We start from the raw sequence: 16387 nt of genomic DNA on the forward strand, positions 1-16387 counted from the left end.
TTCATAACAGTTATAGAACACTGCTGAGATAAAGAAGCCCTGGGCGAAGGAGGAAATCCTGGATTCTTTTTAGCGGGTTGGTTTTCTGCAGCGGTATGGTCAAAGCTACCCTGCAACTATCTCAGACATGACAGGACTGAGCATCTAAGTAGATGTGCTGATGTTGGGAGCCCGAGTTCTCACGCGGGAAGAAAGGACACACACAGATGGAGGAAGGCAAGCACCCTCTGGAGAAGTGCTGGAAAGCAAGGGTCCCCGTGAACAGGGCAGATAATACATGCATGTCCATGGTGCAGATGCAGGGGTATACACGTGTGTACATATATGTAGGCATATGGGTTTAGATATATATGTGTGTGTGTTCTCATGTATGTGTATATGCATACAGACTTTTCCCAACTCTGTCTACAGGAAGCACCCAGAAGCAAAGCCAGTTTCTCGGCAGTGAGTACACTTAGTGCCCGGACTTGGAGCCAAGGTGTGAAATGATCTATGTGTGGAACAGATGCAGCAGGCAAGGGTGGAAGCCGAGGAGCCAATTGTCTCTAGGCAAATATATTGGCATTTATTTCTTTTGAAAATAGCTAAAGCAATATGGCCAACTGTGAACATTTTTTAAATGTGAATGGTGGAGATGCGAGTGTGTACTACTCCCTGTAACATTTCATAGGTTTAAAATACTTCCTAATTTAGTTTTTAAAACTTTGCCCATGATTTGTGGGCTATCTCCATGTGGTGCTTTTTATTTTGTTCCCTGCTCTTCCTCATTTGTTATAATAAGCACATATTGTTTTTAAACCAGATAAAAATGAAAGCTACATTTTAAGACCAAAAAAACAAAAATGTGTAAGAAAGAGCAGCAGGCATTTGATACTTTAACCACTTTGGGGAAAATTCTCTAAACTGCTTCTCCCTACTAAGGCTGAGACAGAAAGCCACAGGAAAGGGCAGAGCCAAATCCTACTGCAGGTCAGTCCTCACCCAACAGGAGGAGAAGCGCTCCTCCCGAGCGCACCTCAAGACTACAAGCTGAACATCCAGCTGAGCTTCCAGGAGCTCAGACGGATTTCGGGAAACTATGCCACATGCTAGAGGCCTAAACAGCATTTCAACAGCCACCACGTGTCCACCTGGCAAACTGCAACTCAGCCTGTACTCACAGCCAGGCTGTCACATCTGTCCCAGGAACCCTTCCCTGACTCTCCAGGGCCAGGCAGACTCCCCCCACATCAGGCCTGCAACACCTCGTGCACCCCAACAGAGCCTTGATCACAGCGGCAGCAGGGACCAGGGCCTGACCATCTCTGTCCCCTCAGGGCCTTGCCTGGGGCCCGACATGTGGCAAGAGCACTCAGCGAGATACCTGCATGAAGGGCCCACCTCTTACCCTGAACACCAGTCACAAAACCCTGAAAGACAACGTCCACTCTCGCAGCACCCTCCTTTGCGTGCTGCTGAAAAGTTACACAGCAGCACCACACAGCAATGCAGAGAAGACTCGAGGGATGGAACCTACATTGGCGTGGGGAGGGTCTGCTCTGAAAACATAGAATCAGCTTAGAGGGCCAGTACAAATCTCCTTCCCCCTGACTAGAGAATTGGGTAAGCATTTCCAACAGAAGAGATTACAAAGTGAATTTTTCACACCCTACACAAAGTACAGAAATGGGACATCAGGATTTTAAAACAAGAGAAAGCTCGTGGTGGTGGTGTGGTCATTTATCCTCCCATTCCACAGCTTGTTCTTCCCTGGGGCCTTGATCATCTTATCATCTTGCAGCAATAAAATCATGCTGATATCACTGAGCAGCAGGCAGAATGTGGACTTTGCAACCGCAACGCATCTCATGTAAGCTTCAAAATTATTATTTCACATCTTATACCCAATCAACTAAGCTCGGTATGTGTTCAAATCAGAGGTTTCTTTGTAGGTTCAAATATTTATTGAGAACCAAGCCTAAAGACACAGGAATAACATAACATGGTCTTCATTTACAATAAGCTTATATGCTCTGGCAAAACAAACATAAAAACAGACACATATCATAAGATGTGTGCCTCAGACATTAAGTAAAACCTACTTTAATGAGAAGTTTGTGTGTTAGCCCAAAAAGGTCAAATGATTGGTGATACATACCATGTTTTCAACTCGAAGTTCAAACGGCATTGGGTTATATACCATCAGCTGAACTTCACACACATCTCCTTGAACCCACTGGAAATCTAGAAAATACACACACATAAATGAATCCATGTATTGTTGGTTTTTTTCACTTTCCACATGGTTTCCAATTATTCCTCTGGCAATTTATACTCTCAGTGAGGCAGCAGGCTCTATGATCATCTTGAGACGAGTGATTCAAAGCTGCTTTTTCCACCAGCTTTCTCTGAAACAAAGCAAGGCAGCCGTCACTGGCGCTTTGATGCCACATGAATGGCGCTTTGATGCCACATGAATGGCGCTTGTCGCCACCTTTGGCGGGCTGCATTCATGCTGGCATCAGTCCAGATGGCACTGTTCTTGGTACAGAGCCATAAGGCACACCGCGCTTCACAGGGCTGAGAGGCTGGCAACACAGGAAGATGGCACTGGGGTCACTTTTGAGTAACACGGAGTGTGATTTGCCCTATTCCCCTAAGATTGTGAGAGGGGAGGCTTCTCCTCCCCACCTACTCCCAGGTCAACTGCAGTTCAGTACCTGTGCAGGGGCAGAATTCTGATGACCTCCAAAACCCCCAGCCTTGGTGTGCACAATCTGGTGTGCACGCACTATGTAATCCCCACCTTCAGTGTGAATATGATGATTAGGCTATATTGTAAAACAAAGGTGGAAAGATTTTGCAGATGTGATTGAGGACCTCAATCCATTGACTCTGAGTTAATCAAAAGGAAGATTGTCCTGGATGGGCTTGTTCTAATCAGGTAAGACCGCACAGGAGACCATATCCTTGCCTAGAGGGCCTTTGGAGAGGACCACATGGCAAGGGCCTAAGAGCAGCCTCTAGGAGCTGAGAGCAGCACCGGCAGACAGCAAGAGAATGGGGTTCACAGGAAATGAATGAAGAACAGCCTGAGGAGTCGTGAAAGCAGGCCCTTCCCTTAGTTGAGCCTCCAGATGAGGATACAGCCCCAGATGACACTTAGATTTCAGTCCTGTGAATCCCTGAGCAGAGGACCCAGCTGAAGTCCACACAAATCTTGAGGAAGCAGATTTGTGTTGTGTTAAGCCACTGAGTCTGTGGTCATTTGTTACAAAGCAACAAAAAGCTAATTCAGCATCTGTCCCAATTTCTATCACCCCCTCCTCCCTTTACAATCCTCTCGTAGGCAAACCAGAAGGAATTTCAGAATCAATCAACACGTAGCAGGCATGTGTTAGGTGTGAGGCACTTCCAGACAGGTTATCTCATTACTCAGCACAAAGACCTCCTGAGATAGGTATGATAACCCCCATCACTGCAAGGCAAACACTCAAGGTCCAAACAGGGTGATAAATTGGCCCAGGAACCACACAGCAAATGAGAGGAGCTGCTGGATTCAAGCCTCTGAACTCAGAGGCACCCCAAGCAGACACGGGTGGCTAACAGGGCAGTGGACGGCTTTTTCTCTAGCAGATAAGAAAGTCTGTTGACCAGAATTATTCAACTTTCACAGAGCTTTCATAAGCGTGTTCTCAAAACACAGCTTTTTCCACACACTCTGCACCCTGCACAGAGATGAGGACTGACTCCACCACACCTATGACATCTGACCCAGAGCTGGCATGTTGACATTGCCTAAATTAATACAGTGCCCACCAGGTGAGCTAACAGCTCCCCCAATGCCTGCACCACGATGTACTCCTCTGAGCCTCTGGACAACGCAGTGAATAGCCACAGTCTATGTCAGCAGCACAAATGCTATGCCCGTTCTACAAAAGAGGAGAACCCCTCTGACAGGCTGGCCTGCCTGCCTGACCTATGGTCCTGAGAAGCAAGAGAACTGAGATTCGAACTCCAGTCTGTCTGGTTCCAAAACCTACACTCTTTTCACCCTACTGCTTCACCTCTCAGGACCCCAGAAACTCAGTTCTTGTCCTTCCCTCATCCTAGCTTCCATGCCCCCCACCTCCCAGGCCCACCAGCTTCTGAGGACCTTCAATGGGAGGGGGCTCACCTGCTCTCCTCATGCACATAAATCAATGGCCAGAGCACAACATGCTCCCAGCCCACCTGCCCACCGGCCTCACCCAGCCTGCCCGGCACCACTGATGGTCAGCATCCCAGCCCACTCCTCACCACAAATGAAGAAGGTCACTCTCTTTAAACAAGTGGCTAACGCCTGGTAATTAAGAAACGGCTTGTCCTATCATGGTCATGATGATGATGATGATAATAATAATAAGCCATTTAAAAAATCACTTTCTAGGGTACTGAAAAAATAATGTATACTTAGATGGTCCATGTCTACTAAAGGGTGAATCTAAAATAAACTGTTGATTACATAAAAATTTATTCTTCTTTTTTTTTTCTTTTTTTGAGATGGAGTATCACTCTGTACCCAGGTTGGAGTGCAGCGGTGTGATCTCGGCTCACTGCAACTTCCACCTCCCAGGTTCAAACGAGTCTCCTTCCTCAGCCTCCCAAGTAGCTGGGACTACAGGTGTGTGCCACCATGCCCAGCTAATTTTGTTTGTATTTTTAGTAGAGACAGGGTTTCGCCATGTTGGCCAGGCTGGTCTCGAACTCCTGACCTCAACTAATCCCCCCACCTCGGCCTCCCAGAGTACCGGAATTACAGGCGTGAGCCACCACGCCCGGCCTGAAAAGTGATTTTGCTGAAAGAAGGAGATAACCCCCTTCCACCCTCAGCATGTCAAAGCACATGGTGGTGGCCCTTCCTATTTTGTCCCAGAAATAGTGTGAAGGCACAAGAATTAGCCTCTCTGAAACCCCCTCACCTCAGGCCCTGCCCTCCCTGTTGCGGGACACACTGTGCATGCTGTCATCTGTGGACCCACGGCACCGGGCGGTGGCATTTATTGACAAGTTCGTCTCTTTCTGCTACACTGTATGGACTCACGTGGCAGGAAAGACTCCTGATTTATCAATGCATCCCCAGCACATAGCACAGGGCATATAACTGCTACCAAATATGTTACTGAATGGCTGCCAGGGACTTTAGAAACATTATCTCCCTTGATCCTTAGAACCACCCTCCGTGTCATCTTCTAATGTCCCCATTCTGTAGACGGCATGACTGCAGAGGCGCGATCAGCTGTCCACGGTCACACAGTGGGGAGCTGCAGGGCCAGGCTGCAGCCCAGGTCCACCTGACAGCCACAGCCTCTCCAGGCCACCACGCTGCCTCTGGGGCAGCAGTCGACCTTGGCACTAAGCCTGGCAGCACCACAAAGACCTATCAAAAATGACAGAAGGCCTTCAACCCAACACACTCAAGCTGAGGCCAGTGTTGCAGTCATCTTTGAATGAATTTCACTCGGATGATGGCCACACCAGCCAACACACAAAGACTCGTGAACTATTCCAAGTTAAAGTGGAAAATGGTCTCAAACACTGCCCTCAAGAGCTTCTTCATCTCTAAAACTCTATGCCACCGGCTGTGATGATACCTCCCCCAATTATACACCGAGGTTCATTTAGAGAGACTGGAAATTTAGGTTAAAGTTATGTGATCTGTCAAGCCTCTGTACACTCACTGATCAGTACATTGCCAAAAAGATATTAGAAGCTATGGGATATAAATTGCATTTTCCTACCAAACAAATAATGTGCATTTTGGCTGAAACTTGCGTTATATCTCAGAAAAAAATCTTACATCATCCACTGAATTTGTCCTCAGCCCAGATGAGCAGGTACTTCTTACTACAGTGAGAAGCCATATTATAAAGGAAAAAGGCCCTGGGCATCGAGTCCTGCAACCTGGCATGGAGCCTGGGGAATGTCACTGACAAGCTATCTGACCTGGGGCAGGTACTTAAATTTCGTTCAGTCTTAATTTTCTCATCTGGAAATAGGGAATATAATAATGCCTGCAGCATCAGCATCAAATAGTTTTGAGAATCACTGGATAATGTTTGCTTAAGCCCTCTTCAACAAATACAGATTGTAATTTTCATAAAAGGAATCTTCGACAATGTCTTTTTATTTGTTTTTTGAGGTAGGGTCTTGCTCTGTCACCCAGGCTGGAGTGCAGTGGTACAATCTTGGCTCACTATAGCCTCGACCTCCTAGGCTCAGGTGATTCTCCCACCTCAGCCTCCCAAGTAGCTGGGACCACAGGTGCCCGCCACCAGGACTGGCTAATTTTTCGTATTTTGTGTAGAGATGGGGTTTTGCCATGTTGGCCAGGCTGGTCTCGAACTCCTGGGCTCAAGCAATCCACCCGCCTCAGCCTCCCGAAGTGCTGGGATTACAGGCGTGGGCCACCACACTCGGCCAACAATTTCTTAAGATTGAAAAGGAAAAGCAGAGAGGCAGGGCCTACAATCCATGCCATCAGTGGCACAGGGCCCTGCGCCCTGGCATCTGGGTTCACGCTCTGCTGTTGCTGTCTTCAAATTCTTAGTGATGTTTGAACAAAGGCCCTATGTTTGCATTTTGCACTGGGCCCCACATATCACATGGCCCATCCTGAGAAGAGGAGTCTCACACCTCCAGTCTCCTAAATCACCTCTAGAAGTTTTTCTCAACAAAAGGACTGAAGCTTTCCTCAAAAGTTCTGTAGGGGAGATAGCTCATCACCAACCCTGATGAGAACGCAAAAGAGCAGACAGAGACTCTAGAAGGTCCCAGGGGGAAAAGCCTGAGCACTCGTAGGACAGCGAGTCCGGGGCAGGGGAGACAGAGGAGCCCTGAGGGTGGCCGGCCCATCCCCACGGAGCTCCGAAGACGCCCTCCAGAGAGGAAAGGTGGCGTTCCCACAGGAGGCCAGGAAACAATGTCCCCAAAACACAGTGAGGACAGGATTTGTACAGCTCTCTCCTGCTTACCGCAACACACGCTGGAGCACATCTGGGGCCGCCATCAGGCCCTGCCTGTTCATTCACCACGTCTACCCAGCACCTACACTTCCTGTCACCTCATGTTCTCCAGATCAGAGAAGCAGTGGCAGGAGAGACAAGGTTGGGGTGTCTTTCAGAATCAATAGACTAAAAATGGCATTTTAAAAACGCATACACACACACACACACACATGCATAGACACACACATACACACACACACGCATACACACAATATACACATGCATACACACATACACACGCATACACACACATACACACAGATGCATACACACATACACACGCATACACACACACAGATGCATACACACATACACACGCATACACACACACACACACACACACAAATTCTAGAGTAGACTATATAGTTAGCGCTCATGTTTTCAGAAATTTTCCAAAATACAGTATTGACTGCAGTTTTTCAAGGGCATGACCCCATGTCTCTTTATTTTCTTCTCATTCTAACAGTGAACAGCTACAACAGCTGGAGCCACTCCTTGCAAAGCCCACACGGCTCCTCAGAGGGAGGCTGCGTCTGAGCCTCCAGAGGGCTTCCCCAGGGTCTGCGGGGCCCCCACCCCACACCCCACTCCCAGTTAGCCCAGTGTTTATTGTTCATTCAAGTTCAACGTGTAAGTAACCAGGTACCCCTGCGGACAGGTGTACAGTTTTAGAGACCTTTTATTCACATTTAGTCTCGACAGTCAACTTCTCATGTTTGTGTCTTGCCTGCATGAACTAAACAGAAAAACCAGCCAAGGGTGAGGACTGTGGGGTCCAGGTAATAGGTCTCTCCCACACCTGCTGTGCAAGTGAGAGGAAACCACAGGGTACTAACGGAGACAGGACACGTGGTCTGTGATGTGAAATCAAGCTTGTCACTAACTGAGTAACTTTTAGTTACTTCTAAAAGTCGTTTCTCTGAGTTTGTTTCCTCATCTGTAAAAGGGAGATAAAAATGAAATCTCCCAAAAATACTAGAAAAACTAAACAAGGTAACATATGATAGCCTCTTATAAAGCACAATTAGAACAAAAGAAATGATTACCATTTTTAAAAGCACAAGGTTCTTTGAGTACTCCCACCCTAGTTATGCCCTTTATCTCAGCAAACAACTTTATTTCCTCTGAAGCACTTTATTTTTTAAGGCATTCAGATAATTTACAAATTGTTAATGAAGTTTATCATGAGACCCTTACAGAAGCTAAGAAATCCTAGAGCTAGTAATATACGAGAAATGCTCATCAAGACAATGTGCTGGCTGGACGCAGAGGTCCCCACCTGTAATCCCAGCTCTCTAGGAGGCCGAGGCAGGCGATTCACTTGACCCCAAGAATTCAAGACCAGCCTGGGCAACATGGCAAAACCCCATCTCTACAAAAAATACAAAAATCAGTGGGTGTGGTAGTGTGCACCTGTGGTCCCACCTACTCGGGAGGCTGAGGCAGGAGGATCAATTGAGCCCAGGAGGTTGAGGCAGCAGTGAGCCCTAATTACACCACTGCACTCCAGCCTGGGTGACAGAGCTAGACCCTGTCTCAAAAAAAAAAACAAAAGATGATGTGCTACACGTAACGCTCTTATTGTCCCTTCTGCCTTGAATTCCACCATGCCCTGCCAGGAACATGAAATGTACAGTGAGATCTAGGTTCTCCTGTGAGTTCCTGGACATGACACTTAAACGTCCTGAATCAGTTTCCCTGTCTATCAAATCTACAAAATGGGATTCATAATATGTACCCTATCCATTCATTCATTCTTTTGTCACTGCTCCAGGTGCTGGGGAGACAGCAGCTGCACACAGCCTGACAGAATTCTGGGCTTCAGGTGATATTGCGGGACAAAGCATCAATGGGCCAGTGTGGGTCTGAGCTGGAGAGAAGCTGGGAAGAGAATCCCAGACAACACTGCTAGAGACGGTGGGAGGAGTGGCCTGCAAGGTGCTGGGATCAGAGAACACCCCTCTGAAGGAGGGGGCATTTGAACAGAGACCAAAAGGGTGTGACAACAAGAGAGCCAATGATAGAGGGGGAGGGGACGAGTCCCTGGCAAAGGAAAGAGCGAGCCCCAAAGCCCTGGGCCTGGATCAAGCCTGTTTCTTTCCACGACCAGAAAGGAGTCACTATGGCTAAACCAGAGTGATGGTGGCAGGAGGTGGCATGAAAAGCCCGACAGAGTGGGAGGGGTGTGGGCAGGGCGGGGTCAGGGAGCGCCTGCCGTCCGTAACTCGGGGTGTGGGTGAGCTTGCAAGTGCAACAGGAAGCCTCTGTCCTGGAAAGAAAAGCATGGTGGGAAAAGGAGCTGGAATGCCTTTTTCCTAAATTGGAGGTACAGGAATTAAGAGCAGAAATAAAGAAACAGAAGGAGAAGAAAGCACTGGATATCAAACGCAGAGCGCCACGGTTGCGCAGGCCTCCCGCTCACACTCCTCGGAGGCCCTGGCAGTCGCCAAGAAGCAGCCAGCCTCCAGGCCCTCAAGGTTCTGTCACAGGACATGTGGGCTCGACCGGCAGTGGTCCCCAGTGACCGGCAATCACAATCTCCTGCAAGTGGCAGCAAGGGACAGGGAGCTTGGCACCACAGCCGGGCTTCGGGAAGGACACCAAGGGACAGGGCTGGTGGTGCATGCTGAGCCCTGGTGCAGGAGGGACAAGAGCTCAGACACAGGAAAGCTCAGGAGAGATTGTCCACTCCCAGTCTCTCCCACAACACAGCTTAACCCCAGGACTGGCTGTCCTGATCACCTGTGTTCACAAAAGAACATAACACAATTACCTCATCCCCCACTCAATCCTGAACACAATCCAACCCTGAATCTTTCTTTGATGATTCAGAAGTCACTTCAGCCCTTGGAAAATCAGTCTGCATCTCCAAAGATCACTCTTCTGTAGTTCACATAAGTCTCAGTTAACAAAAGTCTTTCTGGTTTCCAGAACTTTCACAAAATTACCTTATATGAAATAAATTTTTTAAAATCAGATATATGGGCAATTGCCTGCCAAAAGCAACAAATCAAATAAACTTCCATGACAGACTGCACACACGCACACACACGCGCACATGTGTGCACACATCCACACATGTACACGTGTAAACACACATATGCATGCATGCACACATACACACACGTATGCACACATGCACACACATATACACACATATGCATGCGTGCACACATCCATGCACACACACACACGCACATGCATGAACTGGCTTAAAATTCTGTTCTAAAAATCTAGAAAAGCCATTGGAAATCAGGTGGCAGAGCACGGTGGGAAAGCCAGGATCAACGTCCTACCTATTTTTTTGTTCCGCTCTTCTCCACGGTTGTGTGCGATAATTGGTGAATAGATGAAGGGACTTTTGGTTGACACGTTCTGACCCAGCAAGCTTTTCATTTTGTGTGGCCGGAGGCTAGCAGGAAGGTTCAACAGTTTCACATGCCTGTTGTTTCAAACAGAACACAAATACTTCAACTGTCTGGTTAGCGTGGTTTCAGGATAAACACAACCAAACATGATGTATCAGAAAAACAGTAAATCAGTCAGGAAGAAGATAAATGGAGGGAGGAAAAGCACTCCGAGGCAACAGGACACAGCAAGGAAGTGTTGCAACAGTAACTCAAGACTCTCCCAGAGAGGGGAAATCACTCCCTGGAACTAGGGGAGCAGCCACTTCCCTCTGGGGACTCCTGAACTGGGCCCAAGGATGGTCTGGAGTCAGAAAGGCCAGCTTGAAATCTCGCTTCACACTTACCAGCCGTGTGCCTTTGGGCATGTGCCTTGCCATCTCTAAAACATAGGTTCCTTGTGTATAAAGTGCAGGTGGGGCCACCACCTTCCCCATGGACCCATGGGGAGGATCCGGCTAAAGACTCCTGGCATAGGGCCCACTGCCTGGCCCAGGATGGCTCTTCTCTGCCTCTCCCTTTCCCGAGGGACCTGCCCACAGCAAGTGGCAGCCAGACCCTGACCCACAGGAAGAGATGGCACCCATGAGAAGGTCAACAGCACCCTCTGCTCTACTCGCATGCATGACTGCCTCTCCAGCAGCAGCATCTGTATCTGACATTGCTTGCCACAGCATCCCAGCTGTGGATGTCTGCCAATCTGTACTCATGCTCGAATTCATCCAGCTAGCATTAAGATAAATTTATCAATCCATGGAGCCTGAGCATAATCAGGCACTGTGCTAACCACTGCATATGTATTATCTCACTTAAACGTCACAAACACCTTCTTAGTTTGGGTACAATTACTATTGTCTCCACGTCATCAATAAGGAAACTCACACAAGAGGGACTAAGTATATTGCCCCAAATCCGATGGCTGGAAAGCAGTAACAATAGGTGACACTATGCTCTTAAACCACAGTACTAGAAGGTGCTGTCACCCTTGTGACCAGTTTGGGATGGTGGTTAAGATCTGGAACACTCCTGGACGTCAGACAGAAAGGACAAGGGGTGGAGGTGGGAAAACGGGAAGACTGATAGTGACACTGATCACGATGAATCTACATGCTCCCACCCTCCGCCTCCCGGCCTCCGCAGGAAGGTGAGGCCACCTGAGGAGCTCTGGCCAGTAGGTTGTGAGTGGGAGCCACCGAGGCCTCTGAGAGACACACACTTTAGAGCGACAGGCCAGCCCCCAGCTCTCTCCTTCGGCTGCATGGCCATGGCGATCCTGGAGGCTGGACATTGAGAAGGTGGAGCACCAGACAGATGCAGCCTGGAGCACTGAGCAACCTCCCAGAGCTCAGCTGCCCTGGAGAGCCACCCAACCCACATCAAACTTGTGTGAGTGAGGCAGAAACTGTTGTTACAATAAATCACGAAGATTTCAGGGTTAATTCTTCTGCCACAGTGCACCCTAACCTATACTGCGTAATAATGACTGCCTTACAGAATCCACAAAATCACCACCTCTCTCAGTGAGGAGGGACCTCAGATGCCTCATTCCATCCTGCCCTGTGCAAAGCACACCTACAGCACTCGGCAGACAATCCCCACCAGAGACCCACATCCCAGCCCCAGGAAGCCTGCCACGTGTGTGGTTCTCACCCACCATCCTCAGTGACTCACGGCAGGAGATGGTGCTAACCCCGCACCCTCCAGACGAAGGGCACACCCAGCACGTGCTCCCCAGCTCCCTTCGCTTTGTGTGTGCCCTTCATTATGCCTTTATCATAGCGGACCAGAACCATTTCATTTTGTATCTGTTTCCACTCAGCTGTGATGTGAGCCTGCTGAGGACAGGGGCACCAGGGCCTTATCTGTCTCTAGCTGCAGAACTAATAAAAATTGTACTTGGTCTATGAAGCTGCCAACAGTAAAGCAGAAGTCCAGGGATAAAGTGTCCAAGACAAGGATGATCTTGACAGATTCCGTCTGGAAACTGCTGACACCGTAAAAACCTGACTTCCCTCAGGAGCAGCAGCCGTCGGGGCCGCGCAAAGCACCGCAGAGCGCTGATCAGGAAGCGACACCAGACGAACTGGTCGAGAGGAATGACAGTCAACAACCACTCACCTTTTGTTTCTTGGTTTTTAATTCATCAATCTTATTCACAGAGAAACATATCTAAGAAGAGATGGGTGGAGACTACGACTGGCCTCAAGTGCCTCGTGTGTGTGACAGTGTGGAGGTTGCTTGCTCCGAGTCCGGAGCAACTGAGCGAGCTGGAAAGGGCGACCGCGCCAGCTGTAGTAGCAAGGTGGGGCCAGCCGCTCCCGTCCTGAATGCCGCTGTACAATTCTCATCAGCTCTAAATAGCTCTGGTTTAAGAAATTCTTAAGGAAGGTTATGGCTTGGCCGCTAGACCATGTATGGGAGAAAATCCTGGACAGTGGCGTGAACACAGTCATGGAGGCTGCATCCTGACTGGTGTCTGGGAGGCCGAAGCACAACCCTGAATTTGGGCCTCTAAACACCTCTCTGAATAAATGCCTAGAATCCTTCCTCACACGGCAGAATTAACTTAAAAGTTTAAGTTTTAAACGTATCAAAGCAACTCGAAGCTCACTCTGACTAGAGGATTTGGGTCTTTGTTCACGTAAATGCCTTCATTAACTCTTAAGCTCTTTTCCAGGTTGAAAGAGCTCAATGTTAGCTCTTAAAAAAAAATATTCAATGAATCCCACTCCCCCATCACTGCCCCCAAATTAAAGACTCACTGGTTAACTGGAAATGGCACTGAAACTCTATTCCACTTCCTTAATAATAATCCAGGACTTACAGTGTGTTAATAATCTACACGCTTACTACGGGCCTGATAGTCTACTGTTGGCTACTGTGTACACACTGTATCATTTTTGCAGAGAATTCCATAAGTAAGGAAAAAAGATCGCTTATAGTTCTATCAGAACCATCCTCTGCTTTAACTCTGGGCAACAGCAACAGGATGTGGGCTTGGCCACCTCCTGGCAGATGAGATCATGCTTGGCCACTACTACCTCTTCGCAATTAGCCTTGGACCAAAAGCGCATCTTAGGCACTCAATAAATATTTTATTAATTGAATTTTGGAATACAATTAAAATAGGGATGTATTTTGGCTCCTTTTTCATTACTTGCATCATAATTACTTGAAACCATCTTTGGGTGAGCCTAGTTTATGCTCCCATGCTACAGAGAACAAGTAAGTATCTTCCTGTATATTGCTAAAATAGTTTTATTGTCAAATACTAAGAAAGGCCTCAAGGGAAAAGAAAATGGCTCTGATCATCTATTCTAAAACCAAAGTCATAATTATGAGCCAAACCCAGGAGTAAATTCGTTTACGTTTAACGATTCTATATAGCAGGTCTGATAATTTACTCACCAATGTAGACATTTTTCAATGAACTTATCCTGTAACACTAACAGGAGCTTTAGTTTTCAAGTGTACATATTACTGAGCTCTTCTTATGTCATAGGGGTTGACCTGCAATGCCTGACTTAATTTTTTTTTTTTTTTTTTTTGAGATAGAGTCTCGCTCTTGTCGCCCAGGCTGGAGTGCAGTGGCACGATCTTGGTTCACTGCAACCTCCACCTTCTGGGTTCCGGCGATTCTCTTGCCTCAGCCTCCCAAGTAGCTGGGACTACAGGCACCTGCCACCACGCCTGGCTAATGTTTGTATTTTTAGTAGAGACGGAGTTTCGCCATGTTGGCCAGGCTGGTCTCGAATTCCTGACCTCCAGTGATCTGCCCACCTCTGCCTCCCAAAGTGCCAGTATTACAGGTGTGAACCACCGTGCCCAGCACCAATTTTTTTTTTAATTAAACTGGTAAAATCCATGTTTCCGGGCATAGGACGTTGAAGTGTTTGGTTGATATATGAAGATAGTCCCGGATTTGTTTCCTAAGGAAGCCTTGGCCTAGTCCATAGCTACTGCCCAGGCCTTCCTTCAGGTGGAGATGAGGAGCAAGGATTTAGGAAGAGGGGGACAACCCTACATGTGATGTGGACATTTAACTACTGCACACAGATTCACTGCAGGCCTGCCACGGAACAGGTGCTGAGAGCATTAACAACACAGGCCCGCTCTCCTCAGTCAGCATCGGCAGACACCTACCAGCTCTTCTTGATGCCTGAGAACATAACTCTGGATTCTCTGTTGCCCAACTCCTGCCAAAAGCTCAATGGCATTCATGAAGGAGTGTGTGATGCACAGCAGCCCACCCGTTATCCTAGATGCTGGCAGCACGGGGGCTAATGCAAGCCAGGCAACAGCAGGCCACACTGCCCTGTCCTCTGGGAGAGCCACCTTCACCCCCTGGTGCTCCGGTCCCATGCCCTCAGTATGCGTTACCAAATGCTAACAGCAAAACAACATCAGACACCTGCCTAGATTTTCATGGGGATGTTGCTGAGCATGTTACTCAAAACATCAGAACGTTCTCTTCGAGCGAATCCACTAAAGAGGTTTCCCACCTCATTGCTGGGAAGAGATGCATTTCCCCAGTGTGACTGATACATGCCTGTTCTTGAGAGGGGGGGCTCTTGTAGTCAATCATGCTTCCTTCTTGTCAGTTACCTCAGAATCATGCTCTCTCCCATCTCCAGCCATTACGTAGGACATTATGAATTCCAGGTACTAACAGAACTTGTCACTTTAGTTTTCTATCTCACTGTTACTTTCCCCTCACTCTGGTTACCTTAACTTGTTCTTTTTTTTGAGAGAAAGAGAGAGAGAGTATCGCACTATCACCCAGGTTGGAGTGCAGTGGTGCGATCTCCGCTCACTGCAACCTCCGCCTCCTGGGTTCAAGCAATTCTGGTGCCTCGGCCGCCCAAGTAGCTGGGACTCCAGGCATGCGCTACCACATCCGACTAATTTTTTGTATTTTTGGAAGAGATGGGGTTCCGCTCTGTTGGCCAGGCTGGTCTCGAACTCCTGAGCTCAGGCAATCCCCCTGCCTCGGCCTCCCAAAGTGTTCACATTACAGGCGTGAGCCACCATGCCCAACCCAGGAATTTTTTTAAATAACTAAATAGCTACATATCTGCATTTCTTAAGGGAGTGATGGAACTAATTCATTTGATTTAATTCAACACGTACAAACAAAAGTAAAAACTGACAGGGAATGGTAAGGTGACATCTAATTAGAGGCAAAATTCCCTGAAACCTCTATAAGAACTCATGTCTGCAAAGAGTTTTCTGCTTATAAAACAATTTCCCAAACATTTCATTTGATCCATGCATGGGAGGTATGTCTCATCAACCTCAGTTCAAGAAGAGGAAGTTAAATCGTTTGTTCAAAGTCACAAAGCTAACTGCAGAATGGGGGATAGGAATACAAGACTACTGAACAAAAGCCAGTGGCTTTTCCAGTTTTACATGAAGGGGGTTTATTGGTGCTTGGCATAAATATGTCAATGCATTTTAGTTACTATCCTTCCTTTCTGAAACCTACAGAGATGTGTACACATCAGTATCCCTCACACATCATCATGATAGTCTTAGAGAAGGAAGTGGCATACAGTCTTTTCTAGAAGTATGGCCCATGGCATATCTTGGGGGAAAAAAGATCTTGCTTTGACAAGAAAAAGAGAAGTGCTGGAGGCTAAAGAATTACGGAGGCCAGGCGCAGTGGCTCATACCTGTAATCCTAGCACTGTGGGAGGCCAAGGCGGGTGGATCATGAGGTCAGTGATTTGAGACCAGCCTGGCCAACATAGTGAAACCCTGTCTCTACTAAAAATACAAAAATTAGCCAGGCATGGTGGCACGCACCTGTAGTCCCAGCTACTCGGGAGGCTGAGGCAGGAGAATTGCTTGAACCTGGGAGGCGAAGGTTGCAGTGAGCCTAGACTGTGCCACTGCACTCCAGCCTCAGCAACAGAGCAAGACTCTGTCTCAAAAAAAAAAAAAAAAAAAAAGAAG

The 16387-nt window shown here is 47.8% G+C and overlaps 1 protein-coding gene across 8 annotated transcripts in view; it reads right to left on the minus strand.

The window, feature by feature from the left end:
- TRAPPC9 (trafficking protein particle complex subunit 9) overlaps positions 1 to 16387 on the minus strand; it is a 733440-nt gene that overhangs the window by 565607 nt on the left and 151446 nt on the right. For all 8 annotated transcript variants that reach the window (XM_054499826.2, XM_054499824.2, XM_063669112.1 and 5 more), the window contains 2 exons: positions 10322 to 10467; positions 2138 to 2223 (listed from right to left, as the gene is read on the minus strand). In XM_054499826.2, coding sequence (XP_054355801.2) covers positions 2138 to 2223; positions 10322 to 10467 — 232 coding nt within the window. The remainder of the gene's footprint in view (positions 1 to 2137; positions 2224 to 10321; positions 10468 to 16387) is intronic.

This window comes from Pongo pygmaeus, chromosome 7, assembly GCF_028885625.2.
Source record: "Pongo pygmaeus isolate AG05252 chromosome 7, NHGRI_mPonPyg2-v2.0_pri, whole genome shotgun sequence".
Classification (NCBI taxonomy): Eukaryota; Metazoa; Chordata; class Mammalia; order Primates; family Hominidae; genus Pongo; species Pongo pygmaeus.